The sequence below is a fragment of the Passer montanus genome, unplaced genomic scaffold, assembly GCF_014805655.1.
Source record: "Passer montanus isolate IOZ18808 unplaced genomic scaffold, ASM1480565v1 scaffold128, whole genome shotgun sequence".
NCBI lineage: Eukaryota > Metazoa > Chordata > Aves > Passeriformes > Passeridae > Passer > Passer montanus.
Window position 1 is genome coordinate 1,050,967 of NW_024359610.1, and position 26,984 is coordinate 1,077,950.

At 46.9% G+C, this 26,984-nt stretch overlaps 2 protein-coding genes across 8 annotated transcripts in view; one reads left to right on the top strand and one right to left on the bottom strand.

The window, feature by feature from the left end:
* Positions 1-809: 809 nt before the first annotated feature.
* On the top strand, positions 810-19,745 carry PRPF40A (pre-mRNA processing factor 40 homolog A). The gene is made up of 26 exons (XM_039698676.1): positions 810-896; positions 2,842-2,979; positions 4,741-4,821; positions 6,112-6,142; positions 6,356-6,378; positions 7,046-7,123; positions 7,200-7,310; positions 8,324-8,444; positions 8,889-8,913; positions 9,912-10,202; positions 11,711-11,819; positions 12,102-12,166; positions 12,708-12,872; positions 13,131-13,239; positions 13,700-13,850; positions 13,951-14,084; positions 14,443-14,557; positions 14,677-14,768; positions 14,886-15,002; positions 15,508-15,645; positions 16,579-16,674; positions 17,300-17,386; positions 17,488-17,584; positions 17,695-17,756; positions 18,404-18,538; positions 18,735-19,745. Exons 1-26 carry the CDS (start codon positions 861-863, stop codon positions 18,825-18,827), a joined length of 2,700 nt encoding a protein of 899 aa, XP_039554610.1. The 5' UTR covers positions 810-860; the 3' UTR covers positions 18,828-19,745.
* Positions 19,746-21,364: 1,619 nt separating this feature from the next.
* Positions 21,365-26,984, bottom strand: part of FMNL2 (formin like 2) — a 112,907-nt gene continuing 107,287 nt past the window's right edge. For 2 of the 7 annotated variants that reach the window (XM_039698659.1, XM_039698663.1), the window contains 2 exons: positions 24,403-24,496; positions 21,365-23,171 (listed from right to left, as the gene is read on the bottom strand). In XM_039698659.1, coding sequence (XP_039554593.1) covers position 23,171; positions 24,403-24,496 — 95 coding nt within the window. In that variant the 3' untranslated portion in view covers positions 21,365-23,170. Of the gene's footprint in view, positions 23,172-24,402; positions 24,497-25,542; positions 25,677-26,984 lie in introns of those variants that run through there. The other 5 variants (XM_039698661.1, XM_039698658.1, XM_039698662.1 and 2 more) reach the window with 4 other exon arrangements.

Here is a 26,984-nt window from a genome sequence, read left to right on the forward strand (position 1 = left end):
TCAATTAACTCCTTCCTGCACACCAACACCTCGGCAGGAGGGCTTTGTGTGAGGAAAGCAGCAGGATTTTAGCTTTTCCCAGAAAACCAGAGCTTTACATTTTAGACACTGCCAGCTGAAGTTACATTGAGCTTTAACATTGTTTGTTTTCAGTTCTATTTTGCTGGCTTTTTTGCTGAGGCTCTGGAGGAACAGGACACAAGGAACGGCTTCCCTTGATCACAGGGCAGGGATGGATGGGATATTGGGAATTGGGAATTGTGAGGGAGGGGAGCCCCTGGATCGCCGGCAGTGCCACGGCCGCCAGAGCTGCCGGAGCGCTCGGGAAGGGCTGGCAGGCACACGGGGGACTGTGGGCTGTGCAGGTGCAGGAGTGGGGCGGGCTGATGGCGGAGGGTGCGTTCCCAGCGGGACATTCCCGATCCCAGCGGGACATTCCCGCTCCCAGCCCGCCATGGCGCCCGCTCCCCTCAGCGCCCGGCGGCACCAACCACTGCGCGCGCCGCGGGGGGGTCCGAGCGCCTCCCGGCCGCGCTCGGCCCCTATCACCCGCACCGCCGCGGGGGGGAGCGCACGAACGCGGCGCGTACCACGCAGCACGACTGCGGGGAGATCTACCGCCACCTCCCGCGCCGAGCCGAAACGGCGGAGCGGGAAGTCACCCCCTTCCTTCCGGCGCTGTTGGTACCGCCCGGCTCAGCGCGCACCGCCCCCGCTCCCACGTGAGCGCTCTCCCGGCGTGCCCCGCGCTCGGCCGCCGCAGCCGCCGCTCCGCTCCGCGCCCCGCGCTCCCGGCAGCCCTCCCGCCGCTGCGCGGGCGCCTGCTGGGCCGCTGCGGCGGCTCCCTGCTCAGCCCCGCCATGCGGCCCGGCGCCGTCGACCGCGGCTCGCTCATGGTGAGTGCGGGCTGCGCGCGGGGGGGGGGTGGTCCCGCCTCCCCGCTCCGGGGTCAGCGCGGGGTTGGGTGGGATGGGCGTGCATGTGTTCCGGTGGTTCCGGGTGTCCCCGCTGGGGAGGCGACAAAGCCGCTCTGGGCACCTGTCACCCGCGCAGGGAGGAGGTTGTTGTTCGTGTGCAGGTGGGGCTTCCTGGGCAGCAGTCCCTGCCTTCCTCCGGTGCCATTGGTGGGTCCTGCTTGGAGCCCTCCCTGCACCCGGGACAGCCGGGGCCGAGCCCCTCTCCCCGGGACTTCTCTCTGGCCTGAGCCCCTCTCCAGGCCTGAGCCCCTCTCCCCGGGGCTCCTCTCGAGCCTGAGCCCCTCTCCAGGGCTGAGCCCCTCTCCCCGGGGCTCCTCTCTGGCCTGAGCCCCTCTCCAGGGCTGAGCCCCTCTCACCAGGGCTCCTCTCTGGCCTGAGCCCCTCTCCCCGGGGCTCCTCTCTGGCCTGAGCCCCTCTCCAGGGCTGAGCCCCTCTCACCCGGGCTCCTCTCCGGCCTGAGCCCCTCTTACCATCAGCAATTCCAGCAGCATCTCATTCCCTGGGATCCCCGAGCTGGGGAAATCTGGGAAAAGGAAAGGGGGGGGTTGATCCCGGCCAGGGTGAAACTCTTCCTATGAAGAGCAGGGAATTGATGCTGCTCTGTAATTTTAATTAGAAATTGGTATGATAACAGGTAATTGATGCACCTCCCAACATGCTCCTCTCCGGGCTGAGCCCCTCTCCCCGGGGCTCCTCTCCGGGCTGAGCCCCTCTCCCCGGGGCTCCTCTCCAGGCTGAGCAGCCCCAGCTCCCTCAGCCTTTCCTGGGCACCGGGATGCTCCAGGCCCTTGCTCAGCTCCAGGAGCTGCTGTCCCTGCTGGGCTGAGGAGCCGGAGCCGGACACAGCACCCAGAGGTGCCTCCAGGGCAGGATCCCTGCCTGACCTGCTGAGAATACACAGGGGATCACAGACCTGGCTGTGTCCAGAGCTGGGAGAAGATCTGGAGCCCCAGGAGCAGCTGAGGGAGCTGGAAGGGGGCTCAGCCTGGAGGAAAGCAGGCTTGGGAGGACCTTCTCAGTCCCTCTGAAAGTAAATCAACACTCCAAAAAGGGTCAGAGGAGACTTCTAGGGAACCCCATTCCACCTGGAATTACCTGGGACTTGGGAAACAGGAGCTGTCACTGCATGTGCTGTGAGAGGGAAAAGTCAAGTGTTCTGCCCAGAAGACTGAAACCTTTTTAGTTGCTCATGGTTTCTTTGTGTGACTCCCAGCCCCAGGGAGACTTCTGGGATAAGGAAAAGTCATTGGAAAACTGCTTTTGGACTGAAAGATGTAGAGTTAGGGGAAGTGAGGGGAGGATTCCTTCCCTGTGGGGGTGGGGATTCCTGGGATGGAATTCCAGGCTGCCCCCTCCCTGGAAGTGTCCAAGGCTGGGATGGAGCATGTGGGACAGTGGAAGGTGTCCCAGAGGGTGAAACTGGAAGAACTTTAAGGTCCCTTCTACATTGTGGGATTCTGTGATCAATAGTATTATTTTTTCCCTCCCGCTAAATGTATTTTCCAAAGGGAGATTCTGCCCATGCTTAAGGTGCTCTCAGAGCTGTTGCATCTGTGTGGAACAGAAAGTTCCTGAGTGTGTAATTAATTACAAACTCTAGGAATTTCCTTATTCCCGTTGGTGGGCGTGCCTACCCAAACCATTGTGGGATTCTGTGATCAATAATATTATTTTTTTAACTCCTGCTAAATGTATTTTCCAAAGGGAGATTCTGCCCATGCTTAAGGTGCTCTCAGAGCTGTTGCATCTGTGTGGAACAGAAAGTTCCTGAGTGTGTAATTAATTACAAACTCTAGGAATTTCCTTATTCCCGTTGGTGGGCGTGTTTGGGTGCTGATTGTCCCTGGCTGTTGGTGTTTTGCAGATGGGCCACCCGGGAATGCCCCACTACCCCCCCATGGGGATGCACCCCATGGGGCAGAGACCTCCCAACATGCCCCCGGTGCCCCACGGGATGATGCCGCAGATGATGCCCCCCATGGGAGGGCCCCCCATGGGGCAGGTAAGGCAATTCCAGCAGCAGTTCCTTCCCTGGGATCCCCGAGCTGGGGACATCTGGGAAGAGGAAAGGGGGGTTGATCCTGGCCAGGCTGAAACCCTTTTTATGGACAGCAGGGACTTGATGCTGCTCTGTAACTTTAATGAGAAATTGGTGTGATAACAGGTAATTGATGCACCTCTAACTTCAATTATCAATCCATAATTTGGGATTTGTTCAAGTGTTTTGGAATAAGAAGAGGTAATTAATGCACCTCTAACATTGAATCCATCATTGGGGATTATTAAAGTTTTTTTTTTGGAATGAGAACAGGTAATTAATGCACCTCTAACTTTAATTATCAATCCATGATTTGGGATTCACTCAGGTGTTTTGGAATGAGAACAGGTAATTAATGTACCTCTAGCTTTAATTATAAACCCATAGTTTGGGATTTATTAAAGTTTTTTGGATGATAACAGGTAATTAATGCATCTCTAACTTTTAGTCCATCATTTGGGATTTACTAAAGTTTTTGGAATGAGAACAGGTAATTAATGCACCTTTAGTTATCAGTCTGTAATTTGGGATTTATTCAAGTTTTTTTGGAAGTTTCCTGTAGATTTTGAAGGGATAAGTTTGTCTGAGGACTTCAGGTTTCTGTAATTCTGGGCCAATTCCTACATCCAATGTGAACATTCCAGCAAGAGAAGAAAGAAAGAAGCTCAGGATTTTTGCAGAATTCCTGGTGGGATCCCAGGGGCTGTTTGAAATCCCTGTGTCCCAGTGCTGCTGATGCCATGGGATTGGAGAAGCCCTGGCAGGTGACACAGCCACCAGCACGGCCCTGCTTTTGGCAGCTTTCCTTCTCAGTTACCTCATTTCCTGTGCTTTGTGGTGAAATCCTCAGCTCTTACAAGAAACAATTCTCCTTGTGGGTGCAGTAAATATCCCAGGAGTGCTGGGTGTCCTTGGGATGCTCCTGGTGATGTGGATTGTGGAAGAGAGGCAGGGAAGGATTAAACCCTTGGGAGCAGCCCGTGGTGACAGCTCCTCTTCCTTTGCAATTCCTTGGACACAGCATCCCTGTTTTCCTTCACTTGGTGTATAAAGGCCTGCTAGGAGTTTCTTCAGTGGGAATTTGCAGCTTTTGGGGTAAAAATAAACCAATTTTTTTAAAATGAGGAGGATTTGACTCATTAGCACAGTGTGTATTCATTAGGAAGCGAAGTAGAAATTCTGGTTTATTTCTCTGCTTTCTTGTACCTCCCTTTCCACAATTCCCACTCTTAGCCAGGGAATATTTCAATATTTCATGTTTTAGGGAGCAACTCAGGCCTTTTTGTAGATGGAGAGCAAAAAGCTGAAGGTAGTTGTCACATCTGGGAGTTCTCCTTTCCTTTGTTCCTTTATTCCCTGTAGCCTTGGAATTCTGCAGGAATCATTCCCAACCTTTGCTTTTCCTGCTTCCACTCAGGATTTCAGTGAGGGAATCAGGTCCCACATAATTTCCTATTGTTCTTTGGAGTTGAATGGTTTTTATTGAGATTTCCTGTCCAGCTTTGGCATCTGGACATGCCATTCCTAATAGGAGTATCCCAGTTTAGTGGGAATGTGGTGAAGGGGATCACAATCCCACAAATCTGTTTTATTTTTCCTTGCCTGAGAGGGATCTTTGGGTTGTTTTGTTTCAAACTAAAAAGAACTATCACATTTTAAAATAAAAATAGTATATTTTGTGTTGAGAATATGATGAAATGTATGGGAAATGCTCTTGAATTCCAGATGCCTGGAATGATGCAGTCGGTGATGCCTGGAATGATGATGTCCCACATGTCCCAGGCTGCCATGCAGCCCACGGTTCCTGTGAGTTTAATTTCCTTTTTTTTTGAGTTTTTAAAAGCTCTTTTTAGCAGTTGCTCTTGATCACTCTTTGCTTTCTTTAATTAGAAGATAAGAATTTAAATTTTCCATTTATTTTTCATTACTATGGAGTTTTATGTGGTCTTGAATAATTACAAAAATAAGATTTTTGTGATTTTTATCAGTCTTTAAATTAATTTTAGTTTTCCTTTCATTCCTTATCCTTCACTTCCTGGAGTTTGGCAGGAATCACTGTGACCTTGGATTGTTAAATTGTCTGACCAAGAGATTCTTCTCTCTGAAATTGTAATTTTTAAAGTGTTTTAATTAATCATTAGGTGGGATATTAATCTCTTTAATTCAACATTAAAGAGTTTTTTTATTAGAAGTTCCTGAAATTCAGTTGAATATAAAAATTGCTAGAATAGCTCAAGGAATGAGGAATTCTTTGGGTGGAAATGGAGAGGGAAAAGTTAAGATATAGGTGAAATCGCTGAGGGGAAAAATTTTAAATCCTGTTCTTAAGAAATAAATTTAGTCCAGGCCTAAGAGGTTCACTTAAAACCAGTTCCAGCCATTTCAGTTTAGAAATAAATTATTTTAATGAGTTTTTTCCCATGCAGATTTAAATTCCTTTGGAATTTCCTGTGGTGTGAACACAAACCTTTGCTGTGCTGATTTGAAGCAGTGAAATTCCTAAAGATCAGTATTTTGGTCAGATTAATACTCTTAAAATACAATAAAAAATTCCTAGGAATTTCCTATTTTGGTCAAATGAATGCTCTTAAAATGCACAACAAATTCCTAGGAATTTTTTGGTTTATTCCTGTTGGATACTATCAAATCAAATTGATCCAATGTGATTTGTTTTCACTTTTTAACCAATTTTTCTGTTTTCCTGAGGAATATTTGAAGTTTGTAGCTGAGAGCTGAAAATAAACCTTAACCAAAGCTAAATCCACAAGGAAAATGATGGGAAAATTTGGGACTTTGTTGATTTTGTTTTCCTTAACTGGAAGGAATTTCAAGAAGCAAGAGCTCCATGAATGCAGCTTCAATACACCCAAAGCCTTGTGCCCCATAATTACCCACCTAATGATGTTCCTAATTGCTTATTTAAGGAGCAGGAATAATTAAGGGGAAGCAGGAATCCTTATTTAAGGAATTGAGCCTTTCGTGGTACAAAAGCCTTGTTTGGATAATGAATATGGGAATTATTTTTAGGATTTAATTCCTCAGGAATTAATTACTTACATTTAATTGTTTAAATGTTTGTTTTAATTATTTTTACAGCCAGGAGTGAACAGCATGGATGCACAAGTAGGTGAGTAAAACAACTTGATATAATTTAAAAATATTTAACCAAAATCAGCTGGAACATTTAAAAATTCCACTTTTCCCTAAAATGGAATGAAGCATTTCAGTCCTGGAGTCTCCATTGGTACCCAGGGCATTTATTTCCTTGCACACATGGAGGAATATTTAGGAAAATGAAGCAACCAGACCTTTTATTCATTTTTAATTATTTATTTTTCAGGTGTGACCCCTCCTGGGACTCAGGTATGTGGCAAGCACAATTCCAGAAGGTTGGAACTCCAATGTGGTGTGGGGCAAATTTGGTTTTAGGGATTTAAAGGAAAACCTTAATTCAATTTTTTCCTCCCCTCCTTTTTTCCCCTGCTTTTTCCAAGTTTTTGGTTGTTCTTTGAAATCTGTGGGCCTTGTCCCAGGTTAATTATTAAACAGATGATATCCACATTGTTTCCATGAGATTTCCATCCTGTCCATTGGCCTCTCTGGAAATCCAGTTTTCCCTGGCCCATGTCCAATCCCTGATCCATAGTACCTGGATGCAGTCCTGATTCCAGGGAATTCATGGGGAAGCTGGCTGTGGAAAGCAGCAGGAGGTGTGGTGTGAGGGAGCTCAGGGAGCCAGAATCTTCCTGAAGCAAATTTTCCTCAAGATTTGGGGGCAGGAGTGCTGCTGGAATTGTGACTTGGGGTTGTTGTAGTGTGACCCCTTGCACTTCCTGGTGGGAATCAGGGAATGTGCAGATGGACAGTTCCACTCCCAGAGAAGGAGGTTTTTGGGAAAAACACTGACTTAAGGTGTGAATTGGGCTCCCTGCCTTTCCTGTGCTGCTGACCCACTTGGAAAATCAGGCTATTTGGGTGAAACCCACCAGCTGCTGAGGATTTCCCAAGCCCTGTTTTGTCTCCTCCCCAGACAACGCATCCCGTGGTCTCCACAGTGCAGCAGAGCTCCACCACCCCCAGCTCTGCCAGCGAGGAGCACTCCAAGCAGGTTTGTATCCCGCTGCTTTTGTGCAGTTGGATCCCATTTTTTTCACCATTATTAATTTGGCTCGGGGTCTTCCCAGAAATCCACGTGGACGGAGCACAAATCCCCGGATGGAAGAACTTATTACTACAACACCGAGACCAAGCAGTCCACGTGGGAGAAGCCAGATGACCTCAAAACCCCTGCTGAGGTAACCCAATCCCAAAGTAATTCTGGGATACTGTGGGAACACGAGGATTTCCAGGGCTGACACCTGCAGCAGGGAGAATTTTGCTGGAAGAAGTGGGAGCAAACTCTTCCAGTAAGAAATGTTCCTAAAATACTTGGATTGTTCTCCTTATGTTGGGAGAACCTGAGGTGCAAAGTGGCCAAAGTTCCTCCATTTTCCTCATTTTTAGCTAGGCTTTTTTATTAAAAATGTGTCTTTTTTCTTATTTGGAGAAGTAATAGAAATATAATTGAGAGAAGAAAGAAATCCCTAAAAATTACTATTTTGGTCAAATTAATGTTCTTAAAATATACAACAAATTCCTGAGAATTCCCCTGGTTTATTCCTGTTGGATAATAGCAAATCAAATTGATACAATGTGATTTATTTTCGGGTTTTAGCCAATTTTTCTGTTTTCTTGAGGAATATTTGGTGTTTGTAGCTGAGAGCTGAAAATAAACCTTCTTTTTTCTTATTTGGAGAAGTAATAGAAATATAATTGAGAGAAGAAAGAAATCCCTAAAAATTACTATTTTGGTCAAATTAATGTTCTTAAAATATACAACAAATTCCTGAGAATTCCCCTGGTTTATTCCTGTTGGATAATAGCAAATCAAATTGATACAATGTGATTTATTTTCGGGTTTTAGCCAATTTTTCTGTTTTCTTGAGGAATATTTGGTGTTTGTAGCTGAGAGCTGAAAATAAACCTTAACCAAAGCTAAATCCACAAGGAAAATAAATGGGCAAACTTGGAATTTGGTTGATTATTTTTTTTTTCCTTAATTGGAAGGAATTTCAAGAGGGAAGAGCTCCAGGAATTAATAAATTAAAAAATACACCCAAGATCTTGTGCCCCATAATTATCCTACATGCTGATGTTCCTAGTTGCTTATTTAAGGAGCAGGAATAATTAAGGGGAAGCAGGAATCCTTATTTAAGGAATTACTAAAGGAAATTTTCCTTGGAAAAAATCTTTGTTTTCTTTCTATCAGCAATTGTTGTCCAAGTGTCCCTGGAAGGAGTATAAATCAGATTCTGGGAAGCCTTATTATTACAATTCCCAAACAAAGGAATCCCGCTGGGCAAAACCCAAAGAGCTGGAGGACCTTGAAGGTAAAAGAGCGGGACTTGTATTTTTATAAATACATATATTAATTACATTGTTAATTTAAATAGCAGCAAATCAGCTGGGCAGGAAAGAATAAGTGTAAAAAATAATAGGCAGCAGTAATTTAAATATTTCCATTCTTAAAATTCTGTTTAATAATCCTGCCTTTCTTTCTGAGTCTTTGAACTATTTTTTTTACAAATTAAAATAATTATTTTAAATTAAAAGGTCATTTTTATATTCCCCAGTCTTTCTGTAATGGTGTTTCTAAGCTTTATTTAGTCTCAGTTGATTTCAGTCTCTTTGAAGGGCACAAACATTAAAATTTTTGATAGTAACAAAAACATTTAAAACTTTGCTTTTATTAAATCAAGAATTACCAGAACTCCATGTGTATATGAACTATTTTAAAGCTAGATTTTAATTGTTTTTTTCCTTTTTCTCCCTAGCAATGATTAAAGCTGAAGAAAACAGGTACATATTTAATATTATGCTAATCTTTTCCTGAGGGCCTTTAAGCCTTTCCTGGGGATCTTCAGACCTTTCCTGAGGAAGTTTAAACCTTTTTCCTGATGCTCTTTGAACTTTTCCTAGGATCCTTCAAACCCTTTTTTTCCTGAGGGCCTTTCAGCCCTTTTTTTCCTGAGGCTCTTCCAAACCCTCTTTCCTGAGGGTCTTTAAACCGTTTTTCCTGATGGCCTTCAAACCTTTCCTAAGATCCTTCAAACCCCTGAGGCTCTTCAACCCATTTTTTTTGCTGAGGGCCTTCGGCCCCTTTTTTTTTCCTGAGGGCCTTCAGCCCCTTTTTTTTCCTGAGGGCCTTTCACCCTTTTTTCCTGAGGGTCTTCAACCACTTTTTTCCCTGAGCGCCTTACAGCCCCTTTTCCCTGAGGGGCTGTAACCTTTTTGGAGTCTTTAACTGACCCTAAACCCCTCATTCCCCACATTCACCCCTTTCAGCCCTTTTTTTCCTGAGGCTCTTCCAAACCCTCTTTCCTGAGGGTCTTTAAACCGTTTTTCCTGATGGCCTTCAAACCTTTCCTAAGATCCTTCAAACCCTCTTCCCTGAGGCTCTTCAACCCATTTTTTTCCCTGAGGGCCTTCAGCCCTTTTTTTTTCCTGAGGGCCTTCAGCCCCTTTTTTTTTCCTCAGGGCCTTCAGCCCTTTTTTTTTGCTGAGGGCCTTCAGCCCCTTTTTTTTTCCTGAGGGCCTTCAGCCCCTTTTTTTTTCCCGAGGGCCTCCAGCCCCTTTTTTTTCCTGAGGGCCTTTCACCCTTTTTTCCTGAGGGTCTTCAACCACTTTTTTCCCTGAGCGCCTTACAGCCCCTTTTCCCTGAGGGGCTGTAACCTTTTTGGAGTCTTTAACTGACCCTAAACCCCTCATTCCCCACATTCACCACATCCCTAAGCAGCCCCTGTGCCCTAAATCTCAGAGCAGTGCCCGAGGGTGACAGTTGTTGTTTTTGTCCCCAGCACGAAGCCGGAGGATGCGGCCGCCGCCTCGGCTCCGGCCGCGGCCGGGGAGGCTCCGAGCGGGGCCAGCGCGGCCCCGGCCGCCGAGAGCGCCGCGGCCACGGCTGCTCCCACGGGAGCTGCTGCCGAGGGGGAGTCTGCCCCGGCCGCTGCCGCGGGGGACACGGACACTGCCGGCACAGCCGCGGCCGAGGAGCAGGGCCAGGGCAGCGCCGCCCCCGGCACGCAGGACGGCAGCGCGGACAGCGCGGCGGCCGCCACCGACGAGGCCAAGCAGGAGGCCTCGGGAGAGTGAGTGCCAGGGGGTGGGTGGCAGCTCCAGGAAAGTGCATGTGGGTGGGGTATTAAGGGGGATCAATGCCTGTGAGGCCCTGGGATGAAATTCCCAGAGAAGCTGGGGCTGAGGGCCTTCAGCCCCTTTTTTTTCCTGAGGGCCTTTCACCCTTTTTTCCTGAGGGTCTTCAACCACTTTTTTCCCTGAGCGCCTTACAGCCCCTTTTCCCTGAGGGGCTGTAACCTTTTTGGAGTCTTTAACTGACCCTAAACCCCTCATTCCCCACATTCACCACATCCCTAAGCAGCCCCTGTGCCCTAAATCTCAGAGCAGTGCCCGAGGGTGACAGTTGTTGTTTTTGTCCCCAGCACGAAGCCGGAGGATGCGGCCGCCGCCTCGGCTCCGGCCGCGGCCGGGGAGGCTCCGAGCGGGGCCAGCGCGGCCCCGGCCCAGGGCCAGGTTGGGCAGGGCTTGGAGCAGCCTGGGACAGTGGAAAGGTGTCCTTGTCCATGGGGTGATCTTCAGTGTTCCTTCCCACCCAACCCATTCCATGGTTCCCATCCCAAACACCAAGGTCTTCCCACAAGCCTGTAGCACACTTTAAGTTCTTCAAGGGAATGAATAATTTACCACAGGACAAGATGGAATGGCTTTGACATGACAGAAAGCAGGCTTAGATCAGGGATTGGGAAAAAATATTTCCTGGGAAGGTGATGAGGCCCTGGCACAGGTGCCCAGAGCAGCTGGGGCTGCCCCTGGATCCCTGGCAGTGCCCAGGGCCAGGCTGGACACTGGGGCTTGGGACAGTGGGAAGTGTCCCTGTCCCTTCCCATCCAAGCCATTCCATGATTCCATGATAATTTATGAAGCCTCAAGGCTTTGCTGCAGTTTTTCATTTCTCAGCAGCATCAGTAACAGGAACATTCCATGGATTTTCCAGTATCTGTAAGAATTTGCCATTAAACACTTCCCTATTTATGCTCCTTTTCCGTGGATGTGTGCCATTGGTTATCACTGGAAGAAAATAAAATGCTAAAGGGATTTTTATCTGTTCCAGCTGGGATTCCTTTTTTTTTTTTTTTTTAATAATGAAAAATCTTTTATGTGTAAAATTATAACTTAGGGTTTTTATCATTCAAAAAAAGAAAGAAATGCTGTGGGGGATTTTAGGCAGCAGGACATAATTAAGGAGAAGAGGCCCATTTTTATGCACTTCTCTTTATATTTTTTGTAAAATATTAATAGTCATGCTGATCTTCAACATTACATTTTTAGGAATAATTTCTAGATAACCTTAGGAGGCAGCCAGTTGCAGGATGGAAGTATTTTGCCTCAATAATTCACTTTTTTGATATTTTTTATCAGTTGTGGTGCCTGTAAGGAAAACCCTTGTATGAATTATTAGAATTATTTTTTTTACTTGGAGTTGCTATTTAGAAAACTCATTTTGTGATGGTTTTTTGCCTCTTTCAGTGCCTCTAACTTAGAAAAAAATACTGAAATAGTAAAACTCTTTTTGTTTTAGTGCTGCTGCAAAGAAGGAGGATGAGGATGCCCAACCAGTTAAAAAAACCTACACATGGAACACAAAGGAAGAGGCCAAACAAGCATTTAAAGAACTGTTAAAAGAAAAGGTATTTGAGCCAATTATTAATATTTTATTGACCAATTATTAGTGTTTGAAAAAAAATCCTGGTTTTATTTCTGTTTTATTTGCTAGATTTTACTTGGATTTTTTTGGGGAAGAATTCCTCACTCTTGAGGAAATGAAAGAAAAGAACATTGCAGTGAAGTGTTGTTTTAACTTAAAAATAAAATGTTCTTTTTTTCTTTTCCCCACGGCTGTTTTTAAGGAATTATTCCTTGTTGGATGTCAATTCCAGGTCTGATTCATCCATAATTTCCTGTTTTCACAGCGGGTTCCATCCAATGCTTCCTGGGAGCAGGCCATGAAAATGATCATTAATGACCCCAGATACAGGTACTGAGTCCTCCTTCAGTTCCACACAAACCTTTTTTTGGGGAATTTACTTCCAAAACATCCAAACTTCTGTCAGCAACAGATACTCTTGCACTTGTGCCATTGGCAGGGAATTGTCTTCCTTCCCTCCATAAGGAAATGCTTCCAACAGCTTCATTTTTATTGGGAATAAGTGTGCAAGTTGGTATTTTATGCTGATTTAGGGATTAAAATGTTCAGACTAATTTTATCTCAAATCTAGATTATTCAAACTGTTGCCATTTGCTTTCTGGTTTTGATTTTTTTTATTTTTCTTATTTTCTTTTTGTGATTGTTCTGGTTTTTCTTTTTTTTTCTTGGATTTCTTTTTCTTTTGGTTTTTTTTATTTTCCTTTTTTTTTCTTCTGATTCTTTGTTTTTCTTTTCTTTTTTCTTTATTTTTTCTGATTTTCTTCTTTTTTTTCTGATTTTCCTTTTCTGATTTTTCTGATTTTGATTGTCTTGTCTTCCTGATTTTTTTATTTATAAATAACACTGCTCTTTCCTTTTCTTTCCTGGGAAGTGCTTTGGCAAAGCTGAGTGAAAAGAAGCAGGCCTTTAATGCCTACAAAGTTCAGACAGAGAAGGAGGAGAAGGAAGAAGCCAGATCCAAGTACAAGGAAGCCAAGGAATCCTTCCAGCGCTTCCTGGAAAACCATGAGAAGATGACATCCACCACCAGATACAAGTAAGAGACTTGGGATAAAAACCCTGATGGGATGCACTGCTTGGAGTGGCATCAACTTCCATTTTTAGATTTTTCCTTCCTTTATAAAAATTCAAAAGGTATCACAAAAAAAACTTGCAAGAGGGAAAATCAAGAAGAATTCCTATAAAAGCATTCCTGCTTGGAACAGAGCTCTCCCTGAATTCTGGGGAATTGATGGATAATTCAGTCACCAATAAATCAATAAAGAGTTGTGTGGTTTTCCTTTGCTTTGCCCAGGAAAGCTGAACAGATGTTTGGGGAGATGGAAGTGTGGAATGCCATATCCGAGCGGGACCGGCTGGAGATTTATGAGGATGTTCTGTTTTTCCTGTCCAAGAAGGAGAAGGTAAGTTCCCTTCAACTCCCTCCAACATCTCCTCACTTGTTCCTAAATCACTTTAAACCTGTGCTTGAGGCTTTATGGCAGATAAAGAGCAGCTTTTAGGGAAGGTTTTTTGGTTTGTTGGGATTTATTCCTGCTGATTTCACCATGTGTTGAATTTTTGGGGGATTTTAATCAATCACATGATGGATTTTATTCTGGATCAGTGAAATAATAATAAGATGGAAAAATTGTGTCATTTTGTATCCAAGGATGGGGCTTGGAGCAACCTGGTCCCTGTCAGGGCAGGAGGTTGGAATGGGATGAACTTCAAGGACCCTTCCAACCCAAACCACACCAGAATTCCATGATTTTATATAAATTAAAGACTAATTTCATATTTCGTCGGAGAACACACTAGATATCTTACATTTCTACCCAAACCACCTCAAACTGAGCCCAAAAAATAAACTTTTCCCCTCAGGAACAAGCCAAGCAGCTGCGGAAGAGGAACTGGGAAGCTCTGAAGAACATCCTGGATAACATGGCCAACGTCACCTACTGCACCACCTGGTCAGAGGCCCAGCAGTACCTCATGGACAACCCCACCTTTGCTGAGGATGAGGAGCTCCAGAGTATGTCCGTGGGCTCTGCAGTTCTCTGGGGAGGAGCATTCTTGCTGACTTGGAAGGAATAACCTGAATTTTCCCCCCCTTCTCCCTGTGTTCTTGCTAGACATGGACAAGGAGGATGCCCTGATCTGTTTTGAGGAACATATCAGGGCCTTGGAGAAAGAGGAGGAGGAAGAGAAGCAGAAAAGTTTGCTGAGGGAAAGGAGGAGGCAGCGTAAAAACAGGGAATCTTTCCAGGTTGGTGGAATTTGGGGTTCTGGCCTGAAAATACGGAATATCATGGGATATTCCACATGGGGTTTTTTGATTTCTGAGGGTTGATTCAAGGGGGTGTTCAAAGCCTGAGGTGTGGAGTTGTGGCATTTTCTCTGCTGGGTTACACTCAAGGGAAAAATCGGAGGGAATAGGTCTGGATGGAAGGAGATGCAGCTGGAATGTTGTAGGTGGTGAAGAGCAGGAAGAGCAAGAGAAAAAGTGATTTTTCAATCCTATTGGAACAAGAATGGAATTCCAGTTACCAAGCCAATCCATCCCCCTGGTACGGAGGAGAAGCTTGAGGAATGACTCCAAACTGCCCTTTCCTTTGTTTTTGCAGCTGTTTCTGGATGAGCTGCACGAGCACGGGCAGTTGCACTCCATGTCCTCCTGGATGGAATTGTACCCAGCCATCAGCTCCGACATCAGATTCACCAGCATGCTCGGCCAGCCTGGTAAGGAGGGGAAGTCCCGGGCTTTGGGGCAGGCCACAGCAGTTCTTCCTGCTTTTAACACCTAAAAATGCAGCTCTGGGCTTAAACCTGACCTGTGGCTTATCAAAACCTTCCCTCAGGATCAACGGCACTTGACCTGTTCAAGTTTTATGTGGAGGATTTGAAAGCTCGTTACCACGATGAGAAGAAGATAATTAAAGACATCTTAAAGGTGAGCATTACCTGGCTCCTCCCTGCATTGCACATTTCCCATCCAAGGGAGCTGGGGTTTCCTTGGAATTGAAGGGATTCCTGATTTCCCTCATGCCAAAGGAGCTGTTTTTTCCAGGATAAAGGATTTGTGGTGGAGGTGAACACTTCCTTTGAGGATTTTGTCACTGTCATCAGCTCCACCAAAAGAGCCACCACGTTGGATGCAGGGAATATCAAGCTGGCTTTCAACAGTGTAAGTATGAATTAATAAATAATTTGAATAATTAATTAATTGAGATATCTGGATAATTAGGCTGGGAAATCCCTTCTCCAAACAGGAATTAGGGTTTATTTTCTAATTCCAGAATATTTGAGGAGTATTCTGTTATTTAGGGTAACTTAACTGGTTTTAGTTGTCACTATAACAATAAACCTTAGTCCAAGCAGTCAGCATTCCCAAACTTGAGGAATTCTGGGACAGGAATTCAGTGATGCTCTCCTGTTTGTCCATAAGATTTCTCCTGATTTGTGTGGTTCTGGAGTTTTGCATCATTGGATTTTCATCAACAGCAATTCCATGCTTGGAAAAGAAAGAATTAATTTTTGATAAAATAACTTAATGTCCTAGTTTTGATTTATTAATTAAATACAGGAAAAGCAGTTAATTTCCTTGTGTTTTCCGAGTGCCTCAGGCACAGCTCTGAGGGTGAGCTGTGCAGAAATCCCAATGAATGGAACTCTTTTCCTGTTACCCACAGCTGCTGGAGAAGGCGGAAGCGCGGGAGCGCGAGCGGGAGAAGGAGGAGGCGCGGAAGATGAAGAGGAAGGAATCAGCCTTCAAGAGCATGCTGAAACAAGCCACCCCCCCCATCGAGCTGGACGCTGTCTGGGAGGATGTAAGGAGGAGAATTCCTGGGGGAAAACATTCCCAAATGCCCAAAAGGGCCCCTGCTCATCCCTAAAAAACCCTGGGTTCACTAGGCTCTTCCTGGTGCTGCTGGTGGGGCTTCAAAATCCCATCAGACCCTTCAGGAGAACTTGGGGTTGGCTGGGAAGAGCTTCATCCTTCTGAAACAAAATCATCCTGAAAGAACTGGGAAAACACAAAACCCCCTCAAAAAATCCCACAACCCCCCCAAAGTGAATTGAAATTATTTAGAACTTTGTCCTGGATAAAATACCCTGGAAAACCTTTCCTTTCCAAGGATAATTTATATAAATATTTGGGGGTTTTTAAGTTTAAATTGAATGGGCAGGGAAAACAGTGGGATTCTCCATGTTTCCATGAGTTAGAGCTTCCCTGAACACTAGAAATTTGGGATTTGCTTGGAAATCTGGGATTACAAATTTAGCCTTACAGCAGCTCAGGGGCTTTTCAACTGGTGAAAATAATTTTTTTAAATTATTTTTAAAAATTATTATATTTTTTAATTTTTCTATTATTTTTCTTATCTTTATTTTTTAATTATTTATTATTTCTTTATATTTCTGTTATTGGGGGGGGGTTTCTATATTTTTTTCAGGGTTTTAGTTTTCTTATTTTTATTTTTTCTATATTTTTTCAGGGTTTTAGTTTTCTTATTTTTATTTATTATTTTATTTCTTATCTTATTACTTTTATTATGCTTTACTACTTTTATTCTTCCTTTTTATCTTTATTCACTATTATTTATATAATTTTTATTATTTCTTACTGGTTCTCTTATTTTTTACTGCCATTTTCATTGCTACATTATATTTTATTATTCTATTTCTTCTATCCTAATATTTTAATAAATTTATAATTTAATTTCTTTGAATATCATTAATAGAATTAATTTTCCTGACAGATCAGAGACAGATTTGTGAAGGAACCAGCATTTGAAGACATCACCCTGGAATCTGAAAGGAAAAGGATATTTAAGGATTTCCTTCATGTACTTGAGGTAATTGTTCATTTATTTTTGAAATCATTGGACAACAGACAAGAAAAATTCCTTCTACATTGAGTGGGAAGGGGAAGGATTTAATGGAATTTTTTCCATAAAGTGATAGCAGGAGATGAATTTGATTTTTCAGCTCTCACACTTGGGGGTTTTGTTGCATTTCTTGCAGTTTGGAAGAATTTGAACTGAAATTTTGACTTTTAATTCTGTAATTTCCAATTAGGCAGAGCAAAGGGTGGGTTTAGGCCAGGCTTAACTTGGATCCAGGGAGCAGATCCATGGGAACCCAGGTGTTTTTCCTTGCTCCTGGCTGCCTTTATTGCAGCTCCAGCATGGCAGCAGTGCCCATTTTTAGGTGTTTTGACATTAAATGGTGATCGTGGAGTTTTTAACCTTTCCCAGCTTTTTTGGATGAGGAAAACCATCCCATCAGATTTTTGGGATGTCCTGAAGGAGCTGATGAGGTTTTACTGGCCGGTCCCTAGAACTGTCCAAGGCCAGGTTGGAGCACCCTGCTCCAGGGACGTTGTCCTTACCCATGGTGGAACAAGCTGGGATTTTAGGGCTTTTCCAAGGCCAATCCCTGCTGGAATTCCGAGCTCTCTCCTCCTTGCCTTGCCCACAGCACGAGTGTCAACACCACCACTCCAAGACCAAGAAACATTCGAAGAAATCCAAAAAACACCACCGCAAGCGCTCGCGCTCCCGCTCCGTGAGTACCCCTGGAAGCCCTCCCCCTGCCATTCCCAGCTGCGCTGATTGCTGCTGGGATTCCCATTCCTAACTGGAATTCTCCCCTGGCTGTGTGTGAAGGGCTCAGAGTCCGAGGATGACGACAGCCACTCCAAGAAGAAGCGGCAGCGCTCGGAATCGCGGTCGGTGTCGGAGCGTTCTTCCAGCGCCGAGTCCGGTACGGGCTGGGCTGGGCTGGGATGGGATTGGCTTTAAGCCAGCTGTGCTGTTCTCCTTTGGGACTTACCCACTGATTCCTGGGGGGTTTGTTTCTCCCTGTGGCTGCAGAGAGGAGTTACAAGAAGTCCAAAAAACACAAGAAGAAGAGCAAGAAGAGGAGGCACAAGTCTGTAAGTGAAGCTCAGTTGTTAATTGGGTTCTGGACAGCCTGGCACCTGCTGTCAGTAACCCCAGCTGGATTTTCCTAGGGAAAAATTGGGATCAAGCTGGAGGAGGGTATTGCCAGAATAACAACTTTCTGTTACGTATTCCTAATATTAAACCACTTAAAGCTGCTGAATTTGGAGGGTTTAGCTCCAGGTGAAGGACTCCATGAGTCCTGGGATTTGCTGTTTATCCTGGCAAATCCAGGTGTTCTCCTTTGTTGGGGGTAACTGGGAAGGATCCCAGCCATTCCTTGTGCCTGCCTGAGCATCAGGGTTGTGTTGGAAGCTCTGAGTTGTACAAGAGCAGCAAAGGGATCCAAAATGCAGAAAGAGCTTCCCTTCTCCCTGGGAGGGTGGGCAGGCCCTGGCACAGGTGCCCAGAGGAGCTGTGGCTGCTCCTGGATCCCTGGAAGTGCCCAAGGCCAGGGTGGACAACCTGGAGCAACCTGGGATAGGGGAACGTGTCCCTGCTCGTGGCAGGGGTGGAATGGATGTGATTTAAAGTCCCTTCCAAGTTAAATCATTCCATGATTCTACAATTCTTTAAATGGAAGTTGGACTTGAAAAATATTCAACATGAATATTCACTATTCCCTTTTTTCCCCCCACAGGATTCACCAGAATCTGATGCGGAACGAGAGAAGGACAAGAAAGAAAGAGAGAGGGACAGTGAGAAGGAAAGAGCCAGACAGAGATCCGAGTCCAAGCATAAATCTCCCACTAAAAAACGGCCTGGAAAAGATTCCGTAAGCTCTGCTCCCTGTTTTTCCTGGTGCTCTGGGCTCTGCTGGGTGCAGCTCCATGGTGTGTGTGCTCTGGGAGGGGTCAGAGCTTGCCTTTGAGGATCCTGGAGGTCTTTGCCATTCCCCAGTGTGGATTCTGGGGTTTCTGAGCAGCCACCCTGGCCAGTCCCATGCTGACCACTGTCCCATCTCTCCACAGGGAAACTGGGATACCTCTGGCAGCGAGCTCAGCGAGGGCGAGCTGGAAAAACAGAGGAGGACTCTTTTGGAGCAGCTGGATGAAGATCAATGAGAAGATCCTTGATACCAAAAATGTTTACAGGTGGCAAAATAAAACCAAGCCTTGTGTGGGCAAGGCCCTGGGGCCAGAGGCCGGTGGCCCATGGCCACAACAACGGTGGCTTTTAGTTTTTTACCACTTCAATCCAGTCAAAAGTAGAAAAATCCATGGAATTCTGAGGGCAAAGCTGTGCCTGGCCTGGAGCTGCGGGGCGGGATGGGGGCTGGGATCCCCTGGAGGGGACACGGAGGTGGCAGCAGTGTCCCCAAGCACTTTCCTGGTGTCCTTCCCAAGGCAGGGAACAGCCCTGGGCTGCCTGGGCAGAGCCCAGTTCAGCTTTGGGAAAAAAACCCCTAATTTAATTCTTTGTGCTTTCGTCCTTTGATGGATTTGGTCGGGTGGCATTTTCTGGGGGAATAAGCAGGAGTCAGGAATTCGTGTCCTGATGTGTTCTGCAATCCCCTGGATTGTGGAGTTGTTTGGCACCGGGGCTTTTGTCCAGGACTGAGGCGTGTCCCGCCTCCCATCGACCCCAAATCCCAGGGAATGTCGTGGATGGGAATTCTGCTGCTGTGCCAGCAGAGGGAGCGTTTGGGACACAACCACCTCGGCATTCCCCACATCCACCCCGGCCCAGCCCTGGCTGTTGCTCCAGCGTTTCTCTCCACCTTTTCTCTCCCCCTTCCGAAAATTTAGGAATAAAAATCCAATGTTAAACACAATTCCATGTGTTGCCTTAAGAACCTGCTGCAGAATGTACCTGCAGAGCCCAGAGGAGGGAGGAGGAAGCAGCTCCAGCCCTGTTTTCCAGCCCCTGCACGTTCAGGAAGGTGCCCCCAGCCCTGCTCGGTGAGAAAATTGGGAAGCCGCTGTCCTTGGAATATTTTTGTACATTTTTATCAATGATTAAACCTTGTCTTTTAGCATGTACTGGTATTTATTTCTCCTTAAATACTCTGTACAGCTCTGAGCCACGGACTCACTCACAAAACCCACTTGAAGACTGTTTAAATTCCTTTTCAGGAGTTTTTTCCCCAATTTTGACCACTTTTACCAGTGCATAAACACCCAAAGGATCCATTTATCCAGGGAATTTTCTGGCTGGGGTGGTTACAAGGCTCAGAGTCCTTGAGAACACCCTGAGATTGAAATGAGTTATTTGAAATATAAAACGCAGGAGGTTGTAACCATTTTTTCCAGGGATGCTTTGGGATTTTCCCTGGGATATTTTGGGATGGGAAAGCACATCCCAGTCCTGCTGTTTCCCCCTGAAGGGTCATTGCTCATCACCCATTGCCTGGGGGAAAACCACCTGGATTTGCTCATACAGGACCTGGGGGGATTTTTGGTATCCAGGGGTGCTTGGTGTGGACATCCAGGTTGGAATACTCCAGGTTTTTCCCTGCAGGCTCTCCCAGGAAGGATGGGATAACTGCTGCTCCAGGATTAACAATCAGCCAGGTTTGCTGTGCTCACCTGCCACCCAGCTCCCTGGATTTATGTCCCCAAATGGGAATGCTCCAAGTGGGAACAGCCCAGCAGAGTTTGGGTGCTGGGATCTGGCATGGAGCTGGGAGGAGGATTTAGGGTCTGACAGGTCCTGAGGGTTTGCCAACAGGGAGGAACTTCTCCCCATGAAACAGGAGGGGCAGCAGGTCCTGGAGGAGGATTTAGAGTCTGACAGGTCCTGAGGGTTTGCCAACAGGGAGCAACTTCTCCCAATGCTCTTACTCCCTTGCAGCCACACAAATTCAAGGAAAAAGTTGTTCCTAAGGGCATATCACTTTTAAAAGGTTTGCCTTGAGTTTTCCATTAAAAATAAAAAGTGGGAATGTCCATTATTCCAGTGGTGGGGTTTTCTTAACATCCTAATTCAATTTGCTGAAAGAAACTCAGCCTGAGCCTGCTTTTAAACCAGGCAAGGCAGGGTTTTGAGTTTTCCAGGGAATTGAGTTCAGGCTTATTTTTCCAGCTTGTTTTGGGGTTTTCCTTTCCTATTTCCCAGCCCCATTTTTTCCTGTGGCAGCCCCAGCACAGCCAACAGCTCAACCTCTGCATTCCTGCCTGGAAACTAGAAGGAATTTTAGCCAAATTGATTCTTTTTGATCAATTATTGGATTATTTTGGATGATTTTTAACTGTGTCCATCCATGTTGAAACCTTGACTGTGCTGGTTAATCCTGACCCCACCCCACCCTCAGAATAATTTTATTAAACCCTTTTAAAAATTAAATCTGATATTAAAATTTAAGTTATTTAGGCTTTAAATATATGGATTGTTTTGAGTGCATTTCTGACAAATATTAATCCCCATTTATTTCTCTCCTGGTGTCTCCCAGGAACATCCACACCCCAAATTTCTTCCCTCAGCCTCTTCCAGAATAACAAAGATTTCTTCAAAAATTCTTTCAAAATTCTTTCAGTCTTTATCCACACAAGCTCCAGGTGTTCACCTAGCAAATAACAGCATTTTTGGGGGGAAAAAAAAACAAAAAAAAAACCCCACAAACAGGTAAAAGTGACCCAAAAAACCCCTCTGGATTTCAGTGTAGTAGTGTAAATAGTTTATTTGATTTTATGGCAGGAACAGACCAGGAAAGGAACGTGAACTGCTTGAGAAACACTTCTAATCTTGCTAAGAAGCAGATCTATGACTAGAAAAATATTAAAGAGAACATGCCAGCTTGGCTCTCATTCTGGGCTTTTATTATAAAAATACCTTTGAGCTGGAGAAAATGAGATTTAGTGCTTATACCCCAACAAGTGCTGAAATTTGAAATTCAAATGATCCAGTTTTCTTTGATCCAAACACTCGTTCCAACAGTGGCATGTTCTCTTTAGCAGGTCAAGTACACAGCGCTGTAAATGCAAAACTTGGCAGTTTTTCAAGGAAAAATTCCTGGAAATTGGTCAATGTGGTAACTCTGAGTCCAAAACTGTCCTTTTAGTTAAATATAAAAACAAAAACTATAAGTTAAAATAACATTCAGATTGTATAGCACAGGCTTGATGCATTTATTTCCTTTTAAACAATATTTACAATATTACCCAGAGGCTGAAGTTGGGGGGGGAAGTGTAAAAACCATAAAAAACTGCACCAATTTTGTAGCAAAATATCTGTACATTTAAAAACAGATTATCATATAACTACACATTATCCAAGGAGAAAAAAAAACAAACCAGGGACCTTCACCAGTGGTTCACAGGAGCACAATGGAAAAGGGCAAAGAAATTCAGTGGTTAAATACTATACAAGAAATTTTACAATTAACAGACGGATGAGCCCAGGCAGGGAAGCTGGAAGCAAAATGGGATTTGGGAAGGACAAACTTCTCCTCAGTCCAGCTCTTCCCAACTCCTGGCTGCTGCTGGCAGGGAATGGGATCCATCCCACTGCTCCGGGGCACAGGGAGGGGCAGCGTGGTCCTAAAGCAGCCTCCTGTCCCGTTCTAGGCTTGGAAAATGCCATGGGGAACCTAAACCTAAACTGAGTTTTAGGCTGGGCTTCCCCTCCAAAGGAGCCTCAGCAGGGATCCGAGCAGGAATGTCTTGGAGCTGGAGCAGGGTTGGAATGCCCCTGCCAGGAACTGGGCTGCACTGGTCCTCAGAGCCTAATACTGATTACTGGCTGTTAATTGCTTAGTGCTAATTAATAAATACGCTGTTATCCCAACACTGCCTGCCTTGGCCGCCCAGCCAAAGCCCTGGAACATCCCAAAGCCCCACGCTGGGCTGGGGGACCTGTGTTCCATTCCTAGCCCTGGGACCGTGGGCCCACGTTCCGTTTGGAGGCTGCACGGGCTGGGAAAAGGGCTGGCTTCGTCCTTGGGATTATTTCAGTTCCAGGTACAGAAAGCCCTCACATGTCTTTGTTTGGAGATGTAATTAAAAAAGAGCTGTTAAGTGCAGTTGAAGGCCGGGCCTGCCCCTCGGCCCAGCGTTAAAAGCCAAGCACATCCCAGTATTCCCAGTTCCCAACCAGTCCGGCCCACGGGAGCCCTTGCTCTCACCAACCCAAACCCCCCAACCCAACCCCTATTTTACATTTTGGTTACAAATCCTGCAGCGCCTCGGCGTCCGGAGGAACCCAACCAACCCAGTCCTATTGCTTGGATCCGTCGGAGCAGGAGCTTCCATTTCAGGCACTTGGAGCGGAGATGCCGGCGCGGGGCCGGGCGCCTCCGGAGGTCGGGTCCGTGTTCCTGGCGAGGCCGGGATGCGCGCGGGGCCCATCCCGCTCCCGGCGGGCTCACATGGCCAGCTCGGCGCCGTTGGAGCGCAGCCCGTGCTCGTCGAAGCGGCGGCGCACGCTCCTCCTCAGCGCGTCGGCCCGGCGGTACGGCTGGTTCCGGAGATCTGCGGGGAGCCGGCAGTCAGCAGCGCCCGCCGACACACGGACACGCCGCGCGCCCGGACAGACAGGGAAAGGCCCGCTGGAAGCCAGTCAAAGCAGCTCGTGGAGCACGGGAGCAGGGATCGGCCCCGGCGCGGGGAAGTGCCCGAACTACGCGCCCCAGCGGCCGGTTAATACTGGTGGGAATGTGCTGTGGGAATCTCCTCACAGCTGTCACCAAGGCCACGTCGAGCCCAGCCCCGTGGTTCGGGGTGTCCCCTGCCTGTTCCCACAGTCACACCTCAGCTGGAGGGTGTTCCTCACGGCAGGTGTGGGACCCTGGTTCGGCCACACCGGGATGGATCTAGCATCCCTGCATCCCATTTAGATGGATTCGTGGAATCGTTCAGGTTGGCAAGGACCTCCAAGATGTAAAAGAGGTGCCCTGGGAAAAGCAGCTGGCACTGGGTTGGGATTCTCCAGCTGCTTTCCATGGCTGGAGTGATGCTTCATCAGCCAAAGGAGGGAGAGCTCGGGAGGGAACACTGAACATGGGATGGGATGGATGGATGGATGGACGTATGGATGGACGGATGGAAGAGGGAGAAAGCTGATGGATGGGATGGTGGAAGCCCATTACACGTGTCACATGTGCTGTCACCTGTACAGCTACAACAAGCACTAAAGATAATTCCAGTTCAAATACTGGTCTCCTGGCCAACAAATTTGTCTCAGACTGGGCAAGTCTCTCTGATTCCTGGGTAACTTGTGTTGGGAGTTACATAGAGCTCCCAAACTTCTCAGCTCCACACCTGGAGCTGGAGATTGTCCACCTCATGCAGAACCCAACTGTGGGGCTGCAGCACCTGGGGACAAAACTATTTTGGGCTGGACTTGAAGAGAAGTGGCCAAACCAGAGTGTGATGGCGGTCACCAACCAACAACACCTGGGGACAATATTATTTTGGGCTCAACTTGAATTAAAATGGCCAAAATGGAGTGTGAACATGGTCACCAACCAACAGCACTTGGAGACAAGACTGTTTTGGGCTCAGCTTGAGAAGAAGTGGCCAAAACAGTGTGATGATGGTCACCAGCCAACATCCTGTGGATCCCTGCACCTCCAGAGGTGAAAATCAAGGATCTGGGTCTCAAGTGGCCTCGAGGGTCTCACCAGTATTAGCTCAGCCACATCTACCACCAGCTGCCTGGCACAGAGAGAGAGGAGGAAGCCAAGTAAAAAGAGATGCTTGCCAGCTCTGGGAATCCTCCACCACGGCTGTGCTAGAAGAAATCCTTACCCTCGAGTGAACATTGGGAAATTTAGTGATATTATTCTTCTTTAGGGCTAAACAGAAAAAAAAACAAAAACAAAAAACAACAAAGAAAAAAAAAAACAGAACACAAAAAAATGATGGTTAAGTAAAAAAATGGGATGGAGAATGAAGAGCAAGTCAAGTCAGTGTTCAAACCTCCCGGGCAGAAAGCACAGAGCAAGAGGGGTTAGACAGGGCAGGAGGGACAGGAGGCTGCTCCCTACCCCAGTTCCAAGCTGCTTTGAAGGTTGGCTCCAGGAGGAGAACACAGAGAGAACCCGGAAGAGCAAAGAACCATGGAGTGGGTTAGTTCGTGGATTTATTGGCAGCACTGATGGAATTACACAGGGAAGGGTGGAAGGAACACTGCTGGCTTCTTAAGCCGAGTCCTTAATGAGGACAGCAGTGTCCGGGGCCATGCTGGGTGAGGGACACCGCGATGGGAATCGCTCAGTTCCATGCCAGGTTTGCCTCGGCACCATCCCGGTGGTTCTGCCCTGTGCTCCCAGCTCCCAGCCCTGCTCCCCACTCCCTTCTCCGTGCACTGGCATTGGCACAGGGTCCAGGCTCGGAGAGAATTCCTGATTCCATGAAATACAGCTGGCATGGAACTGACATGGAGTAAAAGAGTTAAATAAGGACATGACAGAACAAGGAGAGATTTCACCCCGCTGTTCCACCCCATGCAGCTGAGCATGCAGGGGCTCGTTAGGAATCCTAAACCAGCCCATGGGTGTTATTCCCCAGCCAGGAGCCACCCCCAAGGTCCATGCAGCCCAGAATTCCACTCGGAGGCACCACATGCACGGCACCCCGAGGTGACACAAGCCAAGTGGGCTGTCACTGCTTGGGCTCCTCAGCCCTTGCACTGCAGGAGACTCATCCCAGTGACTCCCAGCTTGCTGTTCTATGGGACACGAGGACAGCCGGATGGGAACAGGGATGGGATGAAGAGGATGTGCAACAGAGGGGACACCACTACAATGTCAGGAGGACGCTGGACACCACTAAACACTCAACAGTCACAGATTCCTGGCTGAGATCCGCACAAACAAAGTGGCAAAAAGTCTACAGCGACCTTCCTGGTTTCTAAGAGCGTCAGGTGTGAAAGAGGGAGAGTTTAGTAATGGAATTCCTCAGGGACAACAGGGTCGCAGAAGAACCGAGAGCCGCGCTTGGCGCTTCGGGCGGTGAACGGCACCGTCTTCAGCACTGCATGGGAACAACAACAGCCACACACAAACCAAGGTCAGCGCTGCCCAGCCAGGCCACAGCTCAGTGCTCCCACACGGGGCACTGGGACACGCTCCAGCCTCTCCAGCCTGCTCCTCACTGGCCGTGGGACAAGGTGCTTGTGAGGCTTCAGGAGGTATTTCATCCGCTCGCGGAATCCCAGCCTGGTTTGGGTGGGAAGGGACCCTAAACTCATCCCAATCCACCCCTGCCACGGCAGGGACACCTTCCACTGTCCCAGGCTGCTCCAAGCTCTGTCCAGCCTGGCCTTGGGCACTGCCAGGGATCCAGGGGCAGCCACAGCTGCTCTGGGCACCCTGTGCCAGGGCCTGCTCATCCTCCCAGCCAGGAATTCCTTCTCAATCCCTGACCTTTCCTTCATCCTAAAGCCATTCCCCCTCTATATAAAGTAATTCCCTTGAAGAACTTGCTTTAAGGTGTGCTACAGATTTGTGGGAAGACCTTGGCGTTTGGGATGGTTTGGGTTGGAAGGGACCTTAAATGCCATCCAGTGTCACCCCTGCCAGGACAGGGACACTTTCCACTGTCCCAGGCTGCTCCCAGCCCTGTCCAGCCTGGCCTGGGACACTGACAGAGATGGGGAGGTGCAGGATTTACTGGGAGATCTCCAGGGATGGGGAGGTGACCCTGGTCCTGCCTGACCTGTCCTCCTCCGTGGCTTGAGGCCCCAAAATGGGCAAATCCAGGCACAAGAGTGCAGGAAATGTTTAATTGGAGACTGGCACCATCTCCCCTGGATGTTTTTTTCCATAGGGATGGACGTCTGCCACACAATCTGTTCCTTCCACAGAGCAGGAAAACCATTTTTCCAATTAAGCAAATCCCAGGAGTCCGGAGGAGTTGTGGAAGCAATGCCAGGTTGGCTATCATTGCCACCCTGCCCTTTAAATGAGGAATGTTATCTCAGGGCCATTAATCAAGGTTAAAAGGAGTTGGGCATGCTTCACACACTTCATCCAGTTGGGCAAAAATTCCCTGGCTTCCTTAGTGAGGGATCAAAGAGCTCTCCTGCCCTTCTGCAGGAAAAAGCTCCTGTGGAAAACTTCCAGGAGCAGTTGGCAAAGACCTTTTTATTTTTGGGTTCTGTGCAAGGAAATTGAGTTTGTGAAGCTCCTGAGGTGTTAAATCATTTTCCTTTCACACCACAGGTGAAAAACGTGTGGAAAACTCCCAGTTCTGCAATGCCAGAAGCTGGAAGTGTTAGAAAGGATTTAATTCCTGGGAAAGATGCAGTTCAGGTGGCTCTTCTAAACAGCAAATATTTTC